At 37.2% G+C, this 23,020-nt stretch overlaps 1 protein-coding gene across 2 annotated transcripts in view; it reads right to left on the reverse strand.

The window, feature by feature from the left end:
* Positions 1-23,020, reverse strand: part of tab3 (TGF-beta activated kinase 1 (MAP3K7) binding protein 3) — a 51,796-nt gene that overhangs the window by 17,991 nt on the left and 10,785 nt on the right. The window contains exon 2 of one of the 2 annotated variants that reach the window (XM_034012442.3): positions 11,113-11,306. The exons of the other annotated variant lie outside the window; for it this stretch is intronic. Within the exon in view, the coding sequence (XP_033868333.3) occupies positions 11,113-11,214 (102 nt within the window). The 5' untranslated portion in view covers positions 11,215-11,306. The remainder of the gene's footprint in view (positions 1-11,112; positions 11,307-23,020) is intronic. 2 annotated transcript variants of the gene reach the window in all.

The raw sequence follows: 23,020 nt of genomic DNA on the forward strand, positions 1-23,020 counted from the left end.
ACCGAATGCAAAGCCAATGTGTTTATTGTGCAATTAATGTGTCAGTAGTTAAGGAATACAATATGAAAAGGCATTTTGAAACCAAACTAGGAGCTTTCAGAAATACGTATCCAGAGGGCACAGTAGTTAGAAGCTCAAAAGTAGAAGCGCTGATCTCTTAACAGTTATACTAGTTGAAGAGCCCTGCTCTAACTAAGGCAACTATCTGTCCAGGTATACGAGAAACACATGCAAGCAGTTTTACAGTAAGTACAGCATAAACCAGTCTGCGTTGTTGCAGATGAAACTACAGATGGCAGAGAAGTGTCCTGAACATTGTATTTAATTTGTAATTTTGTGAAAGTTGTATATTTTTGTAATCATGCCCCTCGTTTGACTAGTCTGTATATTGTAACGCCAGCAATAAGCTGTTTTTTCAACACCTTTATTTGTTGACCGACCTACAGTACATTGTTACTAGTGGACTGCTTTAAGAAATATATTTCCTGAAAACTACAGTATCTCAGGGACTTAAGGGAAAAAAATTAATTCAATAGATTTTTAATGTAAAAATGTTATTTATGTTCAAATTATGTTGTTAATTCTTAATAAATTTGTAAAAACGGAATTGGTCATTTTGAAAAATGGAATTTGCCATTCAAGAATGGAAATTCAGAAGCCCTAAACACACACACTTGCAGCCAAAAGTTTACATACCCCAATGGGAATTTAATTTCTAGAAATTTCTCAAACAAAGAATTTGAGGAAAAATCTTTTGAGCAAAAGTTTTGATTCAGTGGATGAGGGAAAAAAAAAAAAAAAAAAGTTAGAAGAAATCGATTTACAATCGTCTACAATGATTTATTTCAGCAATTTTTTTTGCAAAACTCCAAAAATGCTAATTTAAAAATACATACCCTTTGATGCTATGATAGTATTGTTTACAAGGTGCTAGAAAACTCAATATGATAATGCAGAACTTAGAAAAGTAAAGTCTAGAAAATGCTGGATTGTAGGTGAACATTGTTAGAGAGTATAAAAGGGTTGGGCATAGGATGATTGCTGTCATTACCAATAAGTCAACATGGGAAAAAGAGCTATCTGAAGACCTTAGGCAGAAATGTATTTATTGTCAAAGCTGGAGAAGGATACAATAAGATTTCCAAGCATTTGAGTATCCCAATTTCAACTACTGTTTCTATTATCAAGAAGTACAAGACTCATGGCAGTGTCACAACGCTCCCTCGGTCTGGAAGAATTGCGAGGAAGGTTAACCTCTTGGTGTGCTACGGACGTACCTGCTAAGTCAAAAAAAAATCGCTTCCCCAGTGCTAAGGACGTACGTGGTACTTCCAATTGAAATACAAGGCCCCAGTTGTAGCATTCAGAGAAGCTAATTTAGGTGATATTTTAGTTCACAGTAAACATAAAAGAATAATTGACAAAATAGGTTCTACGAACATGTGCGCTAGTAGATGTAAAGTGTGTAAATATAGACAAAAGTAAAAATATAATTAAACATAAGAACACCACATATCCACTAAAAACTAATACCTACTGTAAAAATAGCAATGTTGTTTATGGAATAGCGAAAAAATGTGATGAAATCAAATATGTTGGAGAGACTGGAACTACTTTATATAAAAGAATTCAGAACCACCTTTCATTAATTAGAAATAAAAAATGAATGAACCAATAGTACAGCACTTCACCAGTCAGGGACATGACATAAATGATGTAAAGTTTGTAGTATTAGAACAGCTCAAATTAGACAATGCGACATACAGAAGAATAAAAGAAAGTAAATGGATAAATAGACTGAACACGATTATGCCAGAGGGACTCAACAGAAAAGAATGAACTAATTAACTTCAATAAATATATAACATTTAAATAAACAAAATTAATTCAAAGGTTGTGCATGCTGATGCGCTGGGGAGGCCAAATCTAGACTGATCCTCAGAGCCAGCATTGCAGGATATAATAAAAATATAAGTTTATATAAAGTAGTGTTGATTAGAATTAATACAGATTCAAAGATAGAAGTAAAAATGATGTCACAATATATAGAACACCATTACATCATGTAAGAATAAATCATGGATTTGAATGTAAACAATAACAAGTAGTTGTCATGCCGTCAAAAACCTATAAATACCTCCAATGTTTTGATTCAAACACAGGCTCCCTTGAAAAAGATATGTACAACATATCGAAACGTTGGGCAGCTGGCTCTTTGAGCTAAAATATATATATTATATTTTTTTTTAAAAAAGAATAATTATCTCCTCTGCTGTCACAACAGAATAGGCTGTTGCTGACCTCCTAATTGAGTCAGACTCAGAGAGAGATTTTGTGCCCGATGACTCTGGTAATGAATATGTACCGAGTGACGCTTCCTCTAGCGAGAAATCCAGCAGTAGTGAGGAAGAGGAGCCAATGGACATTGAGCCTGAGTCCCTCCTTCTATTCAAGGGGAGGCTCAGTATATTCCCATGAAGCGTGCCCGTTATGGGATTAAACTGTACAAACTGTGCGAGAGCTTCACTGGGTACACTCATCGGTTCAGAGTGTACACATGGAAGGACTCAGATTGAGACACCTGGCTGCCCCCCATGGTTGCAGACCTCTGATAATTGTATTGGATACGGTTTTTCCCCTCCTAAATTTGGGCTACCATTTGTATGTAGACAACTTCTACACAGGAATCCCTCTGTTTAGGGTTTTGTACACATCCCAAACAAGGGCTTGTGGCACAATAAGACCAAACCGGAAGGAATTTCCCCATCAATTGGTAACCAAGAAACAGAGGTGTGGCAAAATCTGCACTCTGCGCTGTGAGGAACTGCTGGCAGTGAAATACAGATAAAAGATGTGTACCTCCTCACCACCATTCACAATGAGGCCATGGTGGCAGTTCCTGTGCGAGGTCGGGACACTCACAAATAAGCCTGAGTGTGTGCTGGACTACAATAGACACATGGGAGGTGTAGATAATTCGGACCAAATGCTGGAGCCGTACAATGCTGCAAGGAAGACCATGCCATGGTATAAAATACTTTGCCATGTACATGGTCCAGATTTCGTTATACAACAAATGTTGTATACTGTAGCTCCAGAAAACAAGCTTACTTTTCTGGCTTTTCAGACTTCTGTCATCTCCAGCCTCATATTTGCTAGCCAAGAAATGCAAGAAACAGTAAGATTAGAGACAGTGGCTAGACTTACTGAACATCATTTTATATGGACACTGCCACCATCTGGGAGTAAAGCAAGGCCGCAAAAAAAGTGCTGTGTATATGTTCCCGCAAGGGCATGTGGAGGGATACATGGTACTATTGTCTGCACTGTCCCTCTCAGCCAGGCCTCTGTTTGGAGGAGTGTTTTGAAAGGTACCACATGGTACATGAGTACTAGAATGACTAAACCCCAAAATAAACCACCACGACCAGTAACAAATGTAACGAAAGGTATCAAAAAAGTCACTTCTTGTCATGCAGCAACATTACCTTGTGGAAGGGGAAAGTTCAAAGTGACCTAGAACCTATAAATGCCTGACAAACTATAGAAAGGTGCACATATTTGGTATTTCAGGAAACTCAGGGCAATCCAGAAACACTGTGTTTTTAACAGTGGAACAGAAGCTGTTAGATTCACAGGTCCAAATACAAGGAAAAAAAAAAGTGACTTTTATGATATGCAGTGACATTACCTCAAAATTGCAGAAGGATTATGGGTAACAACCCAAAGACGCACAAGGTCATGTTACCTATTTATAAAATCCTTTTCTTGTGCAGTTTCAGAAAATATATACTTATATATACTTATATTATTCTTTGGTGGAGTATTGGCCATTTTAAATCAGGGTGGGTACAATAGACCATGGGCGGCGTTTTTCAAAGTGGCAAATTCAAAGTGGCCTGGTATCTGTAAACCCCCCCCAAAACCAATGAAAAGATTCACATAGGCACAGGCACATCCAGCATCTTAAAAGTTTCTACATTCTTACACCAAACATTAGCATTTAGGGACCAAATGTGATGCAGGTATAATACAGTTTATGAAAAAGTTGCATTTTGTTTACAATAGCAGCTGTATTTTTTGGTCACATGTCCAAATAAACCACAAACACTTGGCACCAATAGAAACTTCAGTCTGACAAAAAAAAGTTAAAAAAATGCCTGTAGCACAGGGTGCTACAAGGGACTCAGTAGAGAAGGGGTCAATAACAATCATAGGTCGAGTATTGCATGGTGAAGGTCTCAATGGTCGCAGGCCAAGGAAAAAGGCACTTTTAGGAAAACGTCACAAGGACAAATCGCTTAAAGTTTGCAAAACAGCATTTGAATGATGGATAGGAGTTCTGGTCTAAGGTTTTGTGGAGTGATGAAACAAAAATCCAACTATTTGGTCACGGGGATTGTCATTACGTTTGGAGAAAGTCTGGTGAGGCGTACAAAGAAAAAACTCCTTCTATAGGGCTGTTTTTCCTCTAATGGACATTTAGTTTCAATACATGGTAAAATGGATTTCATAGCATACCAAAAGAATTTGGCCAATCATCTGAAATTCACTGCTACAAAACTTGGTTTAAAGTGCAACTGGATGTTCCAACACGACAACGATCCAAAGCACACAACAAAATCTACTTCAGAATGGTTAAAGAAGAAGAAAATCAAGGTTTTGGAATGGCCTAGTCAAAGTCCCGATCTAAATCCGAATTGAGAATCTTTGGTATGAGTTGAAGGCGGCTGTGTACAAGAGTAGTCCTCGGAATTAACGAACTGGAACAATTTCACATTCAATAATGGTCAAGAATCATGCCAAATATCCTAATCGTTTAAAAGAGGTTATTATTGCTAAAGGTGCCTCAACTAGTTATTAATTTAATTTTCCTTGTCAGGGTATGAATACTTTTGAATTAGCATTTTTTTAGTTTTCCAAAAAAAAAAAAAAAAAAAATGCTGAAATAAATAATTGTAGACATCTATTTCTTGTAACTTGTTTTCCTCATCCACAAACTCAAAACTTAATACAAAAGATTTTCCCTATAATTATTTGTTTTTGAGAAATTTCTAGAAATTATAAAATTTCCATTGGGGTATGTAAACATTTGAATACAACTGTGTGTATATATTTATATATGTAATGTATAAACCACGACAGGCCATGCAGTTCCCATGATATATACCACACCTTTAATTAAAACACATTTTAAAATAAGACAAAACCAAAAACTTATATTGCGTCTACATCCGCAGTATAATATAGTCCCACATTTAATTTATTGTTCACTTATTAAAAATAAATTGCACGCCTCGGTTTATTGTAAATTTATGCATTGAAAGTAGCATCTTGAAACTAGAGGACTGAGCACAAGCTAATGATGTTGATGGTCTGGGCAGAGGACGGAGGAAGGCAGGACAGCAGCTGCGATGGATGCTGAAGCCGGAATTTGAGCTGAAAACTATATTGATTGTTTGAAAAAAAGGAGGTTGTCAAAAAGCACTATTTTGGTTTGTTCAGCAACCATGCAGCAAAGCAAAATTGTTTAAAGAAACAAAATAAAACAAACCTTGAGGATCTGATGAACTTTATCAGAAACTTTTCATTCCCAGGTTGATTTTGAATAAAAGCTCAGTTTGGGATTCTAAGATTTGGAGCACTTTGAAACGATTCATGTCAGATTGACTTTGAATAAAAGTTTAGCTTCAATTTGGGATTTTTGCTTTTGCACTGAGTTTTAATTCTTTAACGAATAGATAAAGCAAGGCAGAATACTGCATACATGAGACGAACAAGTACATGCAATTCTACTTTTATTCAAAATCTCATCTCATTAACTTACTCCAACAGTTTATCGTTTGATTGTCCTTTTGCTGTAACAAACCCCTCATTATAACGAACAAAAGGCTTGAACCCCAACATGTTTGTTATAGAGAGGGTGTACTGTATATAGTAGAAATTTGCCCCTAGTGGTGTACTGAGGACAATACCAGATGAAGGACACCAGGATTGTTTTGAAAGTACAGGTTTTTATTGCACACTCAGTGTAGCTCCAAAAAGAAACAAAAATAAATCATTTTCACACAGTACAGAAACAAACAAAACCCTTGCCATAAAAGGCTCTAACTAAACAGGATTTCCATACCCAACAAGGAGGGCTATTCCCTTTACCTCTAAACAAAAAGGTGAACACTCTGTTCAAACAAAAGCAAAATAAAACAAAGTAACATGAACCAAAATTAAAGAACACTGACCTGTTCAATGGTTTTCAGTTTAACAGTCACTTCTCAGGCCCAGATATTTGAATCGATGCGCAATCTCCTTGCAAAAATTAGTGCTTTTGCACAAAAAAATGATAATTTTCCAACACTGCACAAAACAGTTGCGCGAAGTTGGAAAATAGGTTTTTTGCTCAATTCACAAATGTGTTTGTGCCTCGCAAAACCACCTGAGCATTCAATACCAATATAGCAGAAATGCACAAGAGCTACGCGTGAATGCACAGAATTGGAATGCTACACGACAATGTAAGCCTGTCACACTTATCGCAAAACTTAATTTTCATTCAAATTTGGCCTTCGAGCAATTCAAATATTTTTGTGCTTTAGCATGTGAAAAAATGTGTATCATTATCACAGGTATTAGCATAGCGAATAAGCTAAATATTTAAAGGGCCATCACAGATTCATCATAGAATTTATGATTTCTCTACTTTTGTCTCCATAATTGACAGGTGTCACACAAATATGAGTACATGAGTACCTATTCTAATAAATGTACATTTTTTGACTCTTGTTTTCTGTTACAGTACAAACAGTTTCTTTTTTTTCTCTCAGTATTAGCCGTAATCCCGCTTACCAAACCGCTACTGCTCCCTGTCTGGACTAATCTGATTTTTGTAATGTGTTTTTTTTGTAAGAACTAAGTCGCCCTGGATAAGGGCATCTGTTATAAGAAAAGTAAAGCTTTCCTGCATTAAACAGGTAGTTGTTTAGTATCTGTCGGCTCAGTCTATGTTACATACCGACAGCATGTACTATAATACCGTGCTGTAGCCTACGCTTGATTATGTTTTGGGAGTTATTCTTTCAGCACCAGAAAGCGCGCTTGGGAAAGGGATTAGTTTTCGTTCGGTCCTAAAGAACAATCATGATCGCAGCTTCCCTGTTTATTTTTTAAACGTGTTAACACTAGTGATGCTGCTATCACAATCGTTCTTTTGAATATAATCATTATATAGATCTGGACGGAAACTTGTATGAGCGATGGGTGTTTTCCGTTGTTGTAGTACCTTGGAAAGCACCTGCATTTCACTTAAGTGATTGGGTGAGAGTGCTAAAGTGATGTGCGCGGAGTGTAGGCTTGCTTTTTAAAAGCGTTATTTTGTGCCTCGCAAAACTGGTTTTGTGCTTGCTGCATAGTTTTGAACATGGCAGGATCTCGCAAATTGTCAGCCACTCCCACCAAATTGAGCCACGCATACATTATATTTGTGCACAGTGCAAAACAGATAGTGGCACGCAAAAAGACATTTCAAATAGGATACATTTTGCGCATAACGGCCATTTGTGACGCACATAACCCTCTGTACGGTGCGCAAACCTTTCGAATATCTGGGCCTTCTCTCCTCAAACTCTCTCCAGCAAACTGCTGGCTCTCCTTTAATAGCATGTGGCTGAGCTTTAATTGATGCTCAATTAATCAATTAAGCACCAGCCACATTCTGCATGGGGATTTGGCAGAGAGAAGATTTTAACCCCATCTCTGCCAAACAAATTAAAAATATACAAATTTTCATTCACAGCACTACAAAAACCACACCATTTACATGTGCAGGGCACCAAATTATATTATATATAAAAGGAGGAGAGTACTGCGATTTAGAACAGGGGTCTCCAACCCGGTCCTGGAGAGCTACTGTGGCTGCTGGTTTTGGTTTCAACCAAATCTGTTGCTTAATTAAACCAATTATTGGCTTAATTAGTCAAGATTAACTGTTCCAGATCTTTAGCCACTGATGATGTAAAGACACCTATAAAACCTGCTGGATAGCGGCTCTCCAGGACCAGGGTTGGAGACCCCCAATTTAGAAGCTAAATAATGTAAGACAGGGGTCTCCAACCCTGGTCCTGGAGAGCTACTGTGGCTGCTGGTTTTGGTTTCAACCAAATCTGTTGCTTAATTAAACCAATTATTGGCTTAATTAGTCAAGATTAACAGTTGTTCCAGATCTTTAGCCACTGATGATGTAAAGACACCTATAAAACCTGCTGGAAAGGGGCTCTCCAGGACCAGGGTTGGAGACCCCCAATTTAGAAGCTAAATAATGTAAGGCAGGGGTACTCAACCCTGGTCCTGGAGGGTCGCTGTCCCTCTTGGTTTTTGTTCCAACTGCACTCTAAATTTCTTAATTGGACCAATTAAGTGCTTATTAGAAGCTTAATTGGTCCAATTAATCAATTTAGTGTACAGTTAGAACAAAAACCAGGCGGGACAGCAGCCCTCCAGGACAAAGGGTTGAGCAGACCCGATATAAGGTGTCGAAGCAGCGAGACCATTCAGAAAGCATTTGTAGTCCAATTTATAACATAAAATTTGCTTTACATATACAACGTCTGTGCCGTTAAAGAAAATGGGCCGCACACACACAAGTATTTTGACTTAAGCTGTTTGAAAGGGTTTATTAGTTTATTCCAATTTTTAACCTAAGTAAATCTGTCCTTTAGAAAAACAAACAAACAAAACATTCTCCTTGCCCCATGGTGAATTTACAACTGAGCAGTATTAAGAGGAATAATAATAATAATAATAATAATAATCAAGCAGACCTGGGCTCAAATACAAATTTGTCATACTTAATATTTTCAGAGTTTCATAAACATGCAATCCAATGCATACCAGGATAACTTTGCTGAATGACAATTACCACTACAGCAGCATTGTTAGCTTGATATTAGTAGCTTAAGCAAATCAAATTGTTTTTAGCAAACAATAAAAGGAATAACTATATCCAGAATACTAACTGGAAAGCTTCTTGATAGACTTCTTTATATTTATTCTGTTGCCAGTATATTTAAATGGATTGTGCCTGTCTGCCTTCACTGGGGAATCAACCCAGATGATCTGCACTGGATTGAATGGGCATGGAGACTGAACTATTCCCTCATTCCTCAAAGAGGTTTCATCCTGGGCTGGCCTGAGGCATGTTGTGGGGTAATAAAATCAAAGCTCACACAGAGACCACTAATGTCATTCAGCTCCCTGGTGCTTCTTACACAGCATCTTCCGTCAGAACAAATAAATACTTTAAAATGTAGATACTGGTAGTATTCATTAGGAGAATTGACATCAGTTTTCAATAATAACACAAGACGCACACAAACAGCCTGAAAAAGTCTAAAGATGATGCACTTTACATTAAAATTAAATAAACTAAAAAATAGCCTATTTATTGTGCCGTGCTTGGTAATGATTCTGTCTTGGGAGTTTGTGATGGGTCAAACTATTATAAATTCAATGTTAAACAGCACGCAGGTTGCAAGAAATATCCTTCAACTGGTGAGCTTATCAAGTGCTGGTACCATGAAAAGGTTATGTGACCTATAGTATGTGGAAGATCTGAACTGCTCCCTCAATGTTCATGTAAAGTCTTATAAAACATGGGATCAGACTGATGCTTCTCATTTCAAATTTTGATCAGCAGTTTCCAAGATTTAGGTGTCACACTAGTAAAATCTGGGATAGAATAGGATTGTCTAATTACAGAAAAAGGAGATCTGTAGTGATGGTTATGCTGTGCTATACAGCTATAACCAATACACACACAATATGTTTCACACAATGCTTTCCTAACTAGCATTTCAAAACCGTGAGGTTATTTAATTCATGCAACACGGTTTATAACGAACAAATATTTGCCGAACTAAATAAGAGGTAATCTTATTCTTCCATTACAAACAACTTCAATAAGTAACAAAAATACACTAGAATTGATCTAGCGAGACTGACCGGATACCTGGTTAGCATTAGACAATAAAAGTACTGTAACCCTTTATTGCTGTTGTTATCATTGCAGAACAAAGCAATGGTAATACATACAATAGAATGCATCAATTTATAACATGGTTTTAAAGGGACCTGTATGATAAACAAGATTCTTTAAGTAGGCAGTGGTGTAAAGGGGTTAGTCCTTTTATCTCCTAGCAAGAGACAGCATGCCCTCTTTGTTAAATGTCTAGACAAGGTAAGCAACTACATATTATAAATAATATCAACAATAAAAAAATCAAGTGTAATATTAATTGTCCACTGAGCCAACCTTCCCAACCAGTAGACCATAGAACTGGTAATGACAGAAAGCAGTAAGCAAGCGCAAATTGTCAGGCCTACCAAACGATAGAGCACATTTGTAACAGATAATAGTACTAACAGTTTGATTAGGATTGGCAGAATTCTGCTGTGGAACTAATACATTTTTTCAAACAAGAATTGCAAAAGACCAAACCACGTTTCAGAAAACGCTTTTTATTATTATTATTTATTTTTTTACATCTACAAACAGCGAAACTTCAATTTCACTGGTAAGCATAGAGTCCGAACCTGTTTGGCTACTTATTCCAGGTGCCTGTGCCATTTAATAAATAAATAAAATCCATTACAGTTAGAAATAGTTACTTCTCAGGCACAGTTTAAATTTCACAAATACATATTTTTCGGTTTGGTCAGACTGCAGCTCGAAATATTTGAAGGTATAGTTATCTAACTCACTTGTTTCCTCCTCCGACTCCATTTTCTTGCAACAGGATATAAAAAGCGTGTTCAAGGGAATTTAAGGTTTGACTTGCGCTGTTTTAGCGCTTTAGGATTTCCACGTTATGCATTAACTGTAGTCCTCTTTTTAAACGCAACTAAAACTACATTATTTTTTTCAGATCAAACTTAATATTTTACCACATTTTGTCTGAAAAAGGGAACCATTACTGAAAAATATAATCAGATTACAGTAATGCATTACTTGTAACGCGCTACTCCCCACCAGTACAGGTTTTTGTACGGTTTGGTAGGCCCTATTGTGTGGTCCCCTTCGTTGAACAAGGCAGTTCTGAGGTGCCCTCTTGTGGTTAGTACCTGGAGCATGCACTGAGACACCACTCCCTCAGGGATCTCGGGGAAGCGATGTTTGAGGTCATGCAGGATCTGGATGTCAAGCTGTTGGCTACCCTGCGCCATTCCAGGACCGCTGGTTTTTCCGGACCACTTACAGGGGGTGGGAGTCAATGGGCCTGCCAATGGCTACAGTCCTCCGACCCTTCTTGCATTTTCTAAAACAAGACAGGAGAGAGAAATGGTCAAACCTAAAAACTCTTAAGCATTAATCATAACAGCCAAGAAGATAAGCTTGACAGTGTCGTTCAAGGTTTTACCAGGACCTTAAAAGTGTTTGCAGGAAGCAAAATAATTTCCATTTGTTTATCTGCTTTAAAGTGTGTTAATAGGGCAAGCAACTTGTTGCTCAGAACAGGAAAAAACAGAAAGCTTTGAAAGGGTGGGGACAATTTCCCTCCCCAGGTGAAATGACCAAAGACAACCTGGAAGCAAAGCTTACACTGCAAGTAGACCTTTTAACCTTTTATAATACCTGAGATTTCATGTTTTTAAAACAAAAATGCAGATTTAGAAGACCTATATTGTGAATGGAAGTGCATCTCAGGGAAGATTTATGGAATTTTGTTGTTGGCTACAACCACTTTAAATCAGTTACACCTGACTGTATTTGGAATGGACCAAACTTCTACGATACCACTGTATTCAGGGATTTTTTCAGGTAACACTTCTCACAATGCACAAATATGAATGAAGACGTGCCATGACGTTTGACACTGGCAAGTATCTGGAAATATATTCTGTGGTCTGGCATAACCCAGAACTCACTCATTCACTCTGCATTTCACTGAGAGCACCCTTCAAATTTGGTTCAATGAGCTACAAAGATTTATTTGGAGACAGATTTACACTTAAATATGCATTTATTTCAGCTTTAATGAATTAATAAAATGAGAAAGAAGAAGAATCTCAACATATACAATGTGACACATGCCTAATTCAGAGTTGAGGAGCTAGTAGTGGCTAAGCTGAAAGCTATAATCTTCTTAAGCAAACATGCCCTCTATTAACATTATAAAAGCAAGGTTAAACAAACATTCTTCTGACTTCACTGTTCATTTTAACTATTAAACTTGTTGAATTCTCACTAGGCGCGAGTACAGAACTCACCATACAGTAAAAAACATTGCCTAGACAGACATTTGCCTACACAGTAACTGCTGTAGTTCACGGTGCATTCAAATGATTTAATTCCCATTTCCATTCTCTTTTAATTAATTCCAACACACTATTGCTCAAAAGTTGCAAGTAGCAGTATTCTGCTAAAATTAGCTTCTTCCAAATTAATTAAATTGAAGCCACTGTTAGTCAATTAAAATGGCTTCAAATTAAAGCAGTTCAACAATCACAATGATGTCTAAAATATCAATCCCTTCAAAAGGAACTGGATATTTAAAAACAGGAATTGACCCTTAACCCTGGATGTTATACAGGGAGGACGAAACAAGCAAGTGCATTTTTTTATTGTGCTGTTCTTTCCTACAAGCACACTACTCCCTTTTTTCTTTAAATTGATTTGATAGGAAAACTACCTCTTGGGATGGGAAGAGTTAATTGAGGAACAGTATTAGGTCAAACAATTGATATTTCTAATATGGTATATCATGCAGATGACATAACTGATAAGCGAAGCTATACATCTGCCATTTAAACTTATTTTTGATGTATTAATACAGTGGAGTAGATTTAAAAAAAGAATACATCTCATTCAAAATGACTGTTTGAGACATCCGTGTGAAGTATGTGATTTTTATTTAAATCAATATTGCAATATCATTAAGCTGAAAAAGCTTGCCATTTCATTTTCCACTTTAGTAGTTATCATACTGTACTGACAGTGCAAGAGTCTCAAAACCAGGTGCTAGATAAACTAAATGAAATTGTCAAGTCCAGATTTAATCATAAGTACACAGGTTTGAAAGAGAATAGGTGGGAAAAGACAGCCAAGGCTTTGAATGAGAGGACTTCTCTTCTTGACAATGCCGGGGTATCTCTACAACCTAAACATGTTACTGTACATTTGTGGAACTGCAATTACATGGTAGTGAACTTGATGGCCTCGAAAGACTGAATGGCTGAACCGGTTTTGCAATTCCACATTCCTCGCTAACCGCAATAACAGTACAGTCTGCACAACAAAACATGGAATAATATTTGTGTAAAAATACCACTGAATTTATCTTTAACACCAACCTTAACTGCGTGCCCTAAGGGTTATCCTGTTTTCACACATACTTTGAGGACACATATGCCTGTACACATTGTTGTGCTCATTTAAAAGAAAAAAAAAAAAAAATTACATTTAAGTACAGTAAACTTCTTTCTGAATAGGATCTGAAAATGAATGAAAGTCTATGGAATTCCTAGTCTTTCGATTATTTAAACATTCATTTGTAATGGAAGCATCCCATATTGTTTACAAGCATACCCCAAGAGCATATGAGACTTGAACATAAAGGTGGTGCATCCCACTAGTACCATGAACAGAATGTACGTGGTTGTGAACCGGCAACCACCATACAGTACAGCATATTTTAACCACTATGCAAGAACTGGGCTTGTCTGCATTTGAGGTCATAGAGCTTTGAACCTCGTCTCACCGACAGAGGACAGAATGCATAATGGCAGCGCATCACACAACACTGCCCGTTACATCAGCATATGTTTTAAATCTATGTCTGCAGATTCATCAGCCATAGCACATCCTTAGAGCTTTAATACAGCAGCATTTGACAAGAAAATTCACTTACAAGTTTAACAGAGCAAACAATTTCCTGCATGCATGCAACTGATACGCGAATCTATACATCTGCCATTTACTATGTTGGATTACAGTACATCCGCCTAAGCACTACGTTGACATTGAAAGTCAGGCCTTCTGACAGTGCTGGGGTAAAAGTCAGGACAGCATTCTGATTCTGCTCAGCGACACTCACTTCAGAGCGATTTTCCCTTTTTATGCCTAAAATGATGCTTTTGATGTCCACACACAAACTTGTTAAACCTCTGCAACATACTGTAGGTCATTCCAATGTGGATTTAATTGTTTCTTTTTAATTTTTTTTTTTTTAAAAGCAACAAATACTGTACTGCACTTAGTGGGGCCTTGTCAAATCTTTGACAAGTGAAATTGGAGTTATTTTTTCTTGTTGTACAGTATTTCAAAACAGGGAACAATCACTTTCCTCCCTGGAAATACACTGACAAAGTTGTCTTAAGAAATTCCAATTAAAAGATAAGAGAGAGTGAAGTGAAACCAAGCAGAGCAAATTGTGCACAATTGAATGTAAGGGGTAATAACGCCTTGGTAACGTCAGGAGAAAAAGCAACAGCTGTAGCATCATGCATTGCATCCTGTTAATACTATACCACCTTCACTATCTGTGAAACACACAATGCAGAAATCCCTGCCTAAAACATAATAATAATAATAATAATAATAATAATAATAATAATAATAATAATAATAATAATAATAATATACTTACCACAACATGCATACCCACTATAGGTCAAGCTGATCGTTACTCTAATTGCGTTAAACATCACTGATTATTTTTTTTTTATGTTATTGAATATTGTTAAATATTCATTATGTAAAAGTTAATTTTGAAATTCCGAAGAAACGCAAACTATATACAGTCAGTGTTCTTCAACGTGCACAATTTATTTACAGACTGTTTGCCAGGATTCTAGGCAGTGTGTTTTTTTGTTTTTTTTTAAGTTTACAAATCGATGTATATAAATGAGGAATCTAATTGATCGAAAAATCGTTTTTCGATTTTATCGTAGCAGCCCTATTGTGAACTCCAAGGCTGGACCCCAATTTAAACACCAGAGAACCACTCCCCTCAGGCAGGTGCCGACGAATGAAACATCCACCCCGAGGGTATGTAAAATTGGAGGAACATGAAAAGGGTTCTGAATCCCACATGGAAAGAGCCTGCTGGGAAAGACGCTCCGACACTTTAGAAATCCTGTTTTCAATGGATGTGATGATTTTCCAAAACTCAGTAAAAGCCTTGCTGAGGCAGCTGCTTGACAGAATAAAAAGTACAAAATGCTTTTAAACCCATTAACTCAATCATGGTATGAACAATGACCATACAAGAGCTATACCAATAGTTCCTTTTACTTGTAACCTTTACACAACTATACTGCTTAATACCAAAATGAACAAAACACACCAAGTATACAGTACATCACCTACAGCTGCTGTAAACATAATAAACTATTAGCAAGATGAAAATGACCCATATTCACCTGCAAAAATCTAAGGCAGCTGGAAATCAGCGCCAAGGTTTGCCATTTTACGGTTTAAAAATAAATAAATAAAAATACATTTTTTCCCCTCAAACAAATTAGCACCCGACAGGTCACTAAAAAAAAAAAAAAATCAACATACCCATCCACAGAATAGCTTTGCCATGATTGTTAAAACTATTTCCTTACATGTGCTTACCAGAGAACCATGGCTTTGAAATCAATGTGTCATGGATAGTTCTATTACCAAAGCTGAGAATGAATTCTCCATAACACACACACAAAAAAAAAAAAACACACACACACACACACACACACACACACACACACACACAGTTTTACCATCATACACAACATACTCTTTTGCTGTGGAGAAGGCATTCACACCTCAATTTACAGGACATCAATGTGGAAATGGCTAAAAACGTGTGACCTATGGTCCTAGAAGCTTGTTTCTTAGCCTCCACAGCAGCTTTGCAACGTGCCAGGTCATTCCGAGCTGGAACACCACACACGGAACTGTTTTTTGTTTTCTGATTGCCTCTGAAATGCATACCAAGTTATTTTCAAAAGAGCAGGTGCCCGTCTTTCACAAGCTGTGTTATACATTTAGCGAATGCAAGTCAACTGATCTCAGGGAAAGACACGAGAATTAAATATCAAACCAAAAACATTTTGGTGATTCTGTAGGTTTGGAAATTCCAAAAGTAAATTCTGTGGAATCAACAAGACCTTGAACTTTTGTTTGTTTAAAAAAACAAACACACACCACACTAAATGGTGACACCCTCAAATCACTGAAACATTCTTTTAAAAAAAACACCCTACCTACCCTTCTGCCAAGCTCACCAACAGGATAAAACACAATCAATACGGTTCAGTTATCACTGAAGAAAAGGACTGAACATGCATGGTCGATTCTTCAAAAGTGACATCACTGATTAGTAAAAACAAGTGACCTCTAGGGCATATATTTTATATATATATATATATATATATATATATATATATATATATAATATATATATATATATATATATATATATATATATATATATATATATATATATATGGGGCACATCTGGCTTGAGTAAACTGAAATATCTGTTTTTCCATCTTGCAATTACTGTACTGAAAAAAAAATCTTTAAAAAAAGCATAGCCTCCACAAGGTGTTCCGAGAGATGTTAATCCAGTCATTCAATAATGTTTCATGCAATTAAGTGTAAAAAGGTACAAAGAGGATTGTGATAACGAATTAGTCATTCAAGTTCCTCCCAAACATGTTCAATTAGATTAAGATCCTGGGAATGTAGGGCCTTGGGAGGTGCCTGAAGTCTCTTTTGTTCTCCTGAAACCATCCACCCCACTTCTGACATGGTGGATGGGTGTATTTTCATACTGAAAGAAGCCATCGCCATCAGTGCAGCACTGTTGATCCACAGCAACGCTTAAGTAAACTATGGCATGTTTTCAGACTTCCAGAGTAATCAAGGGACCCAGCTTATACCAGGAGAACGTCTGCCAAATCCAACCAGGTACTGCCCAGTATTAGACACATTCAGAGAGGATTTACAGTAACAGATCAGTCCACATACAGTAGAGATCTGCCTTAATGTAGCATAACAAACTTATCTGCTCTTTCTAATTACGACATACTGCCTGCCACCCATTCCATGCCGAGTCAGTCTAAAAAACAGATACAATATTGGTGCACTTTTATTCTTCAGCAAGTTAGAGCTAAATTATGTTTGTCATATTTAAAAATGTGTCATTTCACTGTTGATTTTTTGTGGGTTTCCAAATTCAGTGTTCTGAATACTGCCTCCGATTCTAACCAATTGTGAAACAACTCATCTAAGGAGAGTTGAGAGAAGTGCATTTGACTTTTGTTCATAACAGTTATCAATTAAGTTACATTCTAGGGCAGAGTGGCACGGAGAGTCGTATTTGTTGGCATGCCTAGTGAGCAGCTATATGCTTTTTTTTTTTGCCCACCCCCTAAGAGCCGAGTGGCACTTTGGAAAGCCAGTCAGTTTGATTTGACATACAAACTATATTATTATCTGCTACTAAACTCTTTAAATAGTTTTAGCTGTAGATATGTTTTATGTAAGTAAATATAGCATAGTTTGAAAAAAAATGACAGTACACCTGTAATGGCTGCCACTGTGTGCAACTGCAAACAAAACAATTATGGCCTGTGTTACTGATGCAGCGTGCCAAATGAGCAAACTTCTTATATTTATTGTACGAGGCATTGCGATTGTTTCTTTTACTGTAGTTAAACATTAATTCTTAAACTTAAAGCAATGTGATTTGTTTACTGTAGATCAGCATTAGAATTCTCAAACTTAATGCGTGATGAAATGTGATATGTATTTTACTGTAGTTTAGAAAGCTATAGTATATTTATTGTATGATGCCGTTATACTTTTACTATGCTGAGAAGTGCTTTGAGATGGTGTTACACTATGAAAGCCGCTATATAAAATTGATTGATTGATCTTACTTGAATAATTATTATTATTATTATTTATTTCTTAGCAGACGCCCTTATCCAGGGCGACTTACAATCGTAAGCAAATACATTACAAAGTGTTACAATACAAGTAATACAATAAGAGCAAGAAATACAATAACTTTTGGAATAAGGATTAAAGATTCTCATTGTCCAAAATAAGAGGGATGCGTCCCTGTGAGGTGCACTATCACTATTGCTTTTTTATGTCTGTAAATTTACAATATAAATCAGTGAGCAAAAATTGAGTGCGGGATGGAAAGAAACTGCATATTTATAATGCAGGTTCCCACTGGTCCACAACTTAGTAGTCCTGCCTTCTACCACAGCCACGCTGATGATTGTTCTCAAGGACGAGTGGAAATTATGGTAGGTGAGGTGAGATCAGCATTAAGTGACCTGAGAAGTATAAAAGGGAAAGAGGAGTGGGACGGGGTTGAAGACAGCGAGAGAGTGTATGTTTGGCCTGGCAGTTATGATAAGAGGGGGGCAAAATGTGGTGTGCACTATTAACTGTGGCCATTTTTTGTTAGGTATGGCACCCAGCAAATATTTAAAATAGTGGGACAGCTGTTCATGCTGCACGCTGCTGTTGTATAGAGACCTGTCCTGGAGAAGATAGCAAGACCATTTGTTTCACCGTGCTTTTGGGGGGAAAAAAAATAATAATAAATTGTCTGTTAACTGAAAAGTGAGATGATGTTTAAGAAAATGATCACTATCAAAAAAGCTAAAACTTCAGTCAGACAGTGGTAGATCCTTCCAGGAGGGTTGGACATTTGGAATGATTGACTGTAAAGGGAAAGCGTTGTGTGTTACTTGTAATAAAAGTGTTGTTTAATCGAACCTCAAGTGTAAAACGCCATTGCGACACCAACCACAAACATATTGCAGATCTTAATGAGTGAAATGAACGAATTCCTTGAAAGGGCAGTGAGGAAGTATGAAAACCAGACTGTGTAAAAAAAAAAAAAAAAAACAAAAAAAAAAACACAAACAAACAAAAAAAAACCACACAACACACACACCACACACCAATATTTGGTGGTTGCAAGCTTCAAATTATTTCATTGCATTGCAAAGCATGGCCAACCCTTATCAGATGATGAATATATCAAGAGTGCCATGCTAGCTAGTGCTGGTTCTTTATTTCATAACTTCGCTAACAAAGACAAAATTGTGGAGCTCATCACAGACAAAAAGTTAGTTTAGCCGCCCCAAATTAATCATTGGCACTTAGTATGTGTGTAATTACATATAAAAAAAATCTGACTTTGGGCACCTCATCTCTGTTTAGGGTACAGTGATAAAAACATTCTGTTTTTATTTCTAAGTACAGTAGCTCCCCAATATTCTCTAAAGAGGAACAGCATGCAGCTATTTTGAAACTGTTTCCTTAAAAGCAGTCACTCCTCGGTCTCCTGATTCCAGACTATCAGCTGACAGGCGGTTTCTGTGATGGATGAATCACCATGCCTGTGCTGCTACACAGTTTTACTGTGGGGAGACCAACATGCAAAAGAATTCACACTCGTTGCACCCGAAATAAAATACACCGAAATCATAGTTAACAGCTTTGCGTGGTCTAGACAGCTGGCACTTTCCCGTGGTCCAGATAGAAACCTTATCTTTGTTTGAAAATCACTGAATCTGTAGCTTATCTAAAAGGGTTTAGGGACACCGTTTTATCTGCTTTAGCCATCACTATCTAAAGCATTTACGTTTTCTTAGAACTTTGTCACATAAGCAGCGGAATTAAGAACACTGCTGTAGGAAATGGTGCTTCTGACTGAAATCCCACCAAGGAATTAGCCTGAAGGAAGTGGGAGGGATTGTGTTGGAGTTTTACATGTTTGTAATCTATGAAAAAATTGCTCTAAATTGTAGTTTAGACTCTGACTGTTCAATCTATACAAAACTGTATATTTGAAACAAGGGAGCAATTCTGCCCAATTAACATAGCAGTGTGTTATACACTGTACACAGCATACACACTTAACTGTGGATTTTGTTTATTTACCCTGGTGTGTAACACTATCTAAGGTCTTTTTATTTGGCATGCTCGAACAGGTCATTAAATAACCAGATATGCACTCTCGCATGTGGGAAAGTATGTGTGGATTAAGGGTCATATGAGATCCTAGAAAACAATTTTATTAGTGGATGCTATTATTATCTACTACGGTTTAAAGGTCTTTTTGTCCCATGTGTTGCAACTTTAGTTTCAATAGGAACCTTTGTTTATTTTATGTTCATTTGTAGACACAATGATGAGCTAGGCTAAGCATTTCTTTGTGAAAGTCAGTCTTGGAAAATATCAAGTTCAGACAGGGATTTCAATAAATCAAACAAACATTTTGGCGCAACTCCCAATGAAAAATCCCCACAACCTGTTGGAATATTATTGACCCTTGAAAACCAATGAATCCCTGCATATAAAACACACACACACTTTGATATTGGGTGCTTGCTGTTCTTTACACTTAACCCAGGGCGTGTATTCCCATTGAGGGTCCCTGACTCTTTACATTAGTTTTTTTTAAGCAAACACTTTTCTGTATAACAAAAAAAAAAAAAAAAAAACACACAACCCCACACACACACACACACACACCCCATAGCAATAGAATCCACAAAAGCAAAATTCCATAAAGATCAAAAGGACAACCAACCATTCTATGCAACCAGGCACCCCCCCCCCCCCCCCCCCGTAAAATACAGCCCTACCTATTAGGTTTTTTAACAGCTTATGTGTGGAAAGTAGTCAGCAAGAAAGCCTAAAAAAGGATTTTAGCAAAACACACAACCGTACACAGGAGGTCAAGTGAAAGTGGCGCAACTCAATATAGTGTTCAATCCGGTCCAACCCAAGACACACGGGTCCATGTTTTCCAGCAGGATAGGCCACTACAAGCTACAAACTGAAAGGTTTGAGACACTCTATAGACTAGCTAATAAATTCAGCACAGAAGCTTTACCCGTTTATGCAACAGTAGTAGCATCTGTTTAGGCAACTTGCAACAACCCTTGCAAAGTGTGCTCAGATAACTCATGTCTATTTTATAAGAGATGATGAAGTTGCAGGAGCAAGACTACTCAGGTGAATAACACTTCTCTACAAAGCTTGGCAGTAACTTCTGGATACTACAGGATTATTGCAAGTTTTGCAAGGTGTAAACTGGGTATCAAAATCACCCTCATGATACAGCAATATTAACATAAACACAGGCCTTCCACACACTCCCTCTGGGAGTCTTGAATTGTAAACTACAAGGTGAGTTAACCTGAACAGAATTTGAACCCCTTTTTATACTACAGTACCTCTGATGTTAACTGCACAAATAAACCTCCAAATCACTTATTATTATTATTATTATTATTATTATTATTATTATTATTATTATTATTTATTTCTTAGCAGACGCCCTTATCCAGGGCGACTTACAATTGTTACAAGATATCACATTATACATTATTTCACATTATACAGATATCACATTATTTTACATACAATTACCCATTTATACAGTTGGGTTTTTACTGGAGCAATCTAGGTAAAGTACCTTGCTCAAGGGTACAACAGCAGTGTCCCCCACTGGGGATTGAACCCACAACCCTCCGGTCAAGAGTCCAGAGCCCTAACCACTACTCCACACTGCTGCACAAGTACTTCTCTGCAAAGCAGCCTGCAACAGCCATTTGCTGTAACCGAAATGTAAACAGCAATTATTTCTCAAGGGAAGCCTGTGTGGTGGCAGTTTAAACTTGGTTCTTGAAAATATGTTTACGGTTTTGTTAATTGCTTTTCAGTAAACTTACATAAAACTACAGTAGCTTGAAACAGCACATACAGTATGAGCGGTTGTGCCCCGTTTTCTGCACATGCTGGATCACCTGACACACACACAATGCAATCCAATGGACTCATACCAGGAAGTATGAATTTCTTATTGTTCTGTAATTCAGTCCTTTACCTTAACTACCATTGTTTAATGCTACTCAAATAAAAGAAACTCCTACAAAAAGGAAACTTTCTAGTTCAAAACTGCAGTGCGAGATTTAAAACCTGCCTTTCAGAGTCCTTCACATTTTACACTAATTAGGTAGCTCCCACCACCAATGAGAGTTGCAGGAGGTGCCAGCCCGCAATCTTAAGTCTTGTTGATTGATGTGCCACATTGGGTATTGGGGGTGCGGCTGGTTGCATTATTTGCGTCCCCTACCTTGCCTATTGCAATCATCAGCTATTAGATTAACTAGCACCCCTTTCCCAAATAAGTACTGCAACAAGTACCACAACTACAAGGAGATATGTTTTTGGTCTTTTGTGAGGATACAAACAATACATATATCTAGTGCGATACAACAAATGTTAAGAAAGTATCACGATTCATTGATACACAATGAATCTACACCCCTATTGTACATCTGGGGTTCCCCAGTTAATCCAGTGCAGTGTAATTCCCTGTGCTCCACCGGCTGACACAGCCTGCTCACTATCTGCATTCAGTGTTTGGTTTATTGATTGACTCATATCAGATGTCACAATCCTCTGCAGCATTCTGAGCTAAAAATGGAAACACTGTTTATTTGTAAAGAGGCGGTATTGGGTGTATCCATAGATTTAAATATTCGATCATGAGACACAAAAAATGCAACAAGACAAACATTTCAACTAGAAGTCGAGTGGGTTTCTACCGAGTACAACAATACTGTTTATAATTAATATGCTACCAGTTTAAAGTATGCCTACCAAGGTTTTAAAAAGCATTTATACAGCATATCTCATCTTTTTAGGGAACTTGCTTGTACTTCAGTTTTGAATATGCAGTTAGACAATGCTTTAGATGAAAAGTGTCTGAAGCTGCTTATTCCGTTGTGTTGCAGTTAAACCTCGCTCCAGTGGTCTTGCTGCAATCAGACCATTCGTCTTACAGCAAAGGTACAGTATGGTGGTGGACTTGAAATCTTTCCATATCCCAAATTCAATAAAGAGGTACCGATGATACTTTGAATAAACCTAAAAATTTTAAATTACATTGATCTGTTATCTGGTTATGTGCACAAGTTTGTCACTCAAGGTGTTGCA

This window comes from Acipenser ruthenus, chromosome 8 (genome assembly GCF_902713425.1).
Source record: "Acipenser ruthenus chromosome 8, fAciRut3.2 maternal haplotype, whole genome shotgun sequence".
In the NCBI taxonomy this organism is placed as follows: domain Eukaryota; kingdom Metazoa; phylum Chordata; class Actinopteri; order Acipenseriformes; family Acipenseridae; genus Acipenser; species Acipenser ruthenus.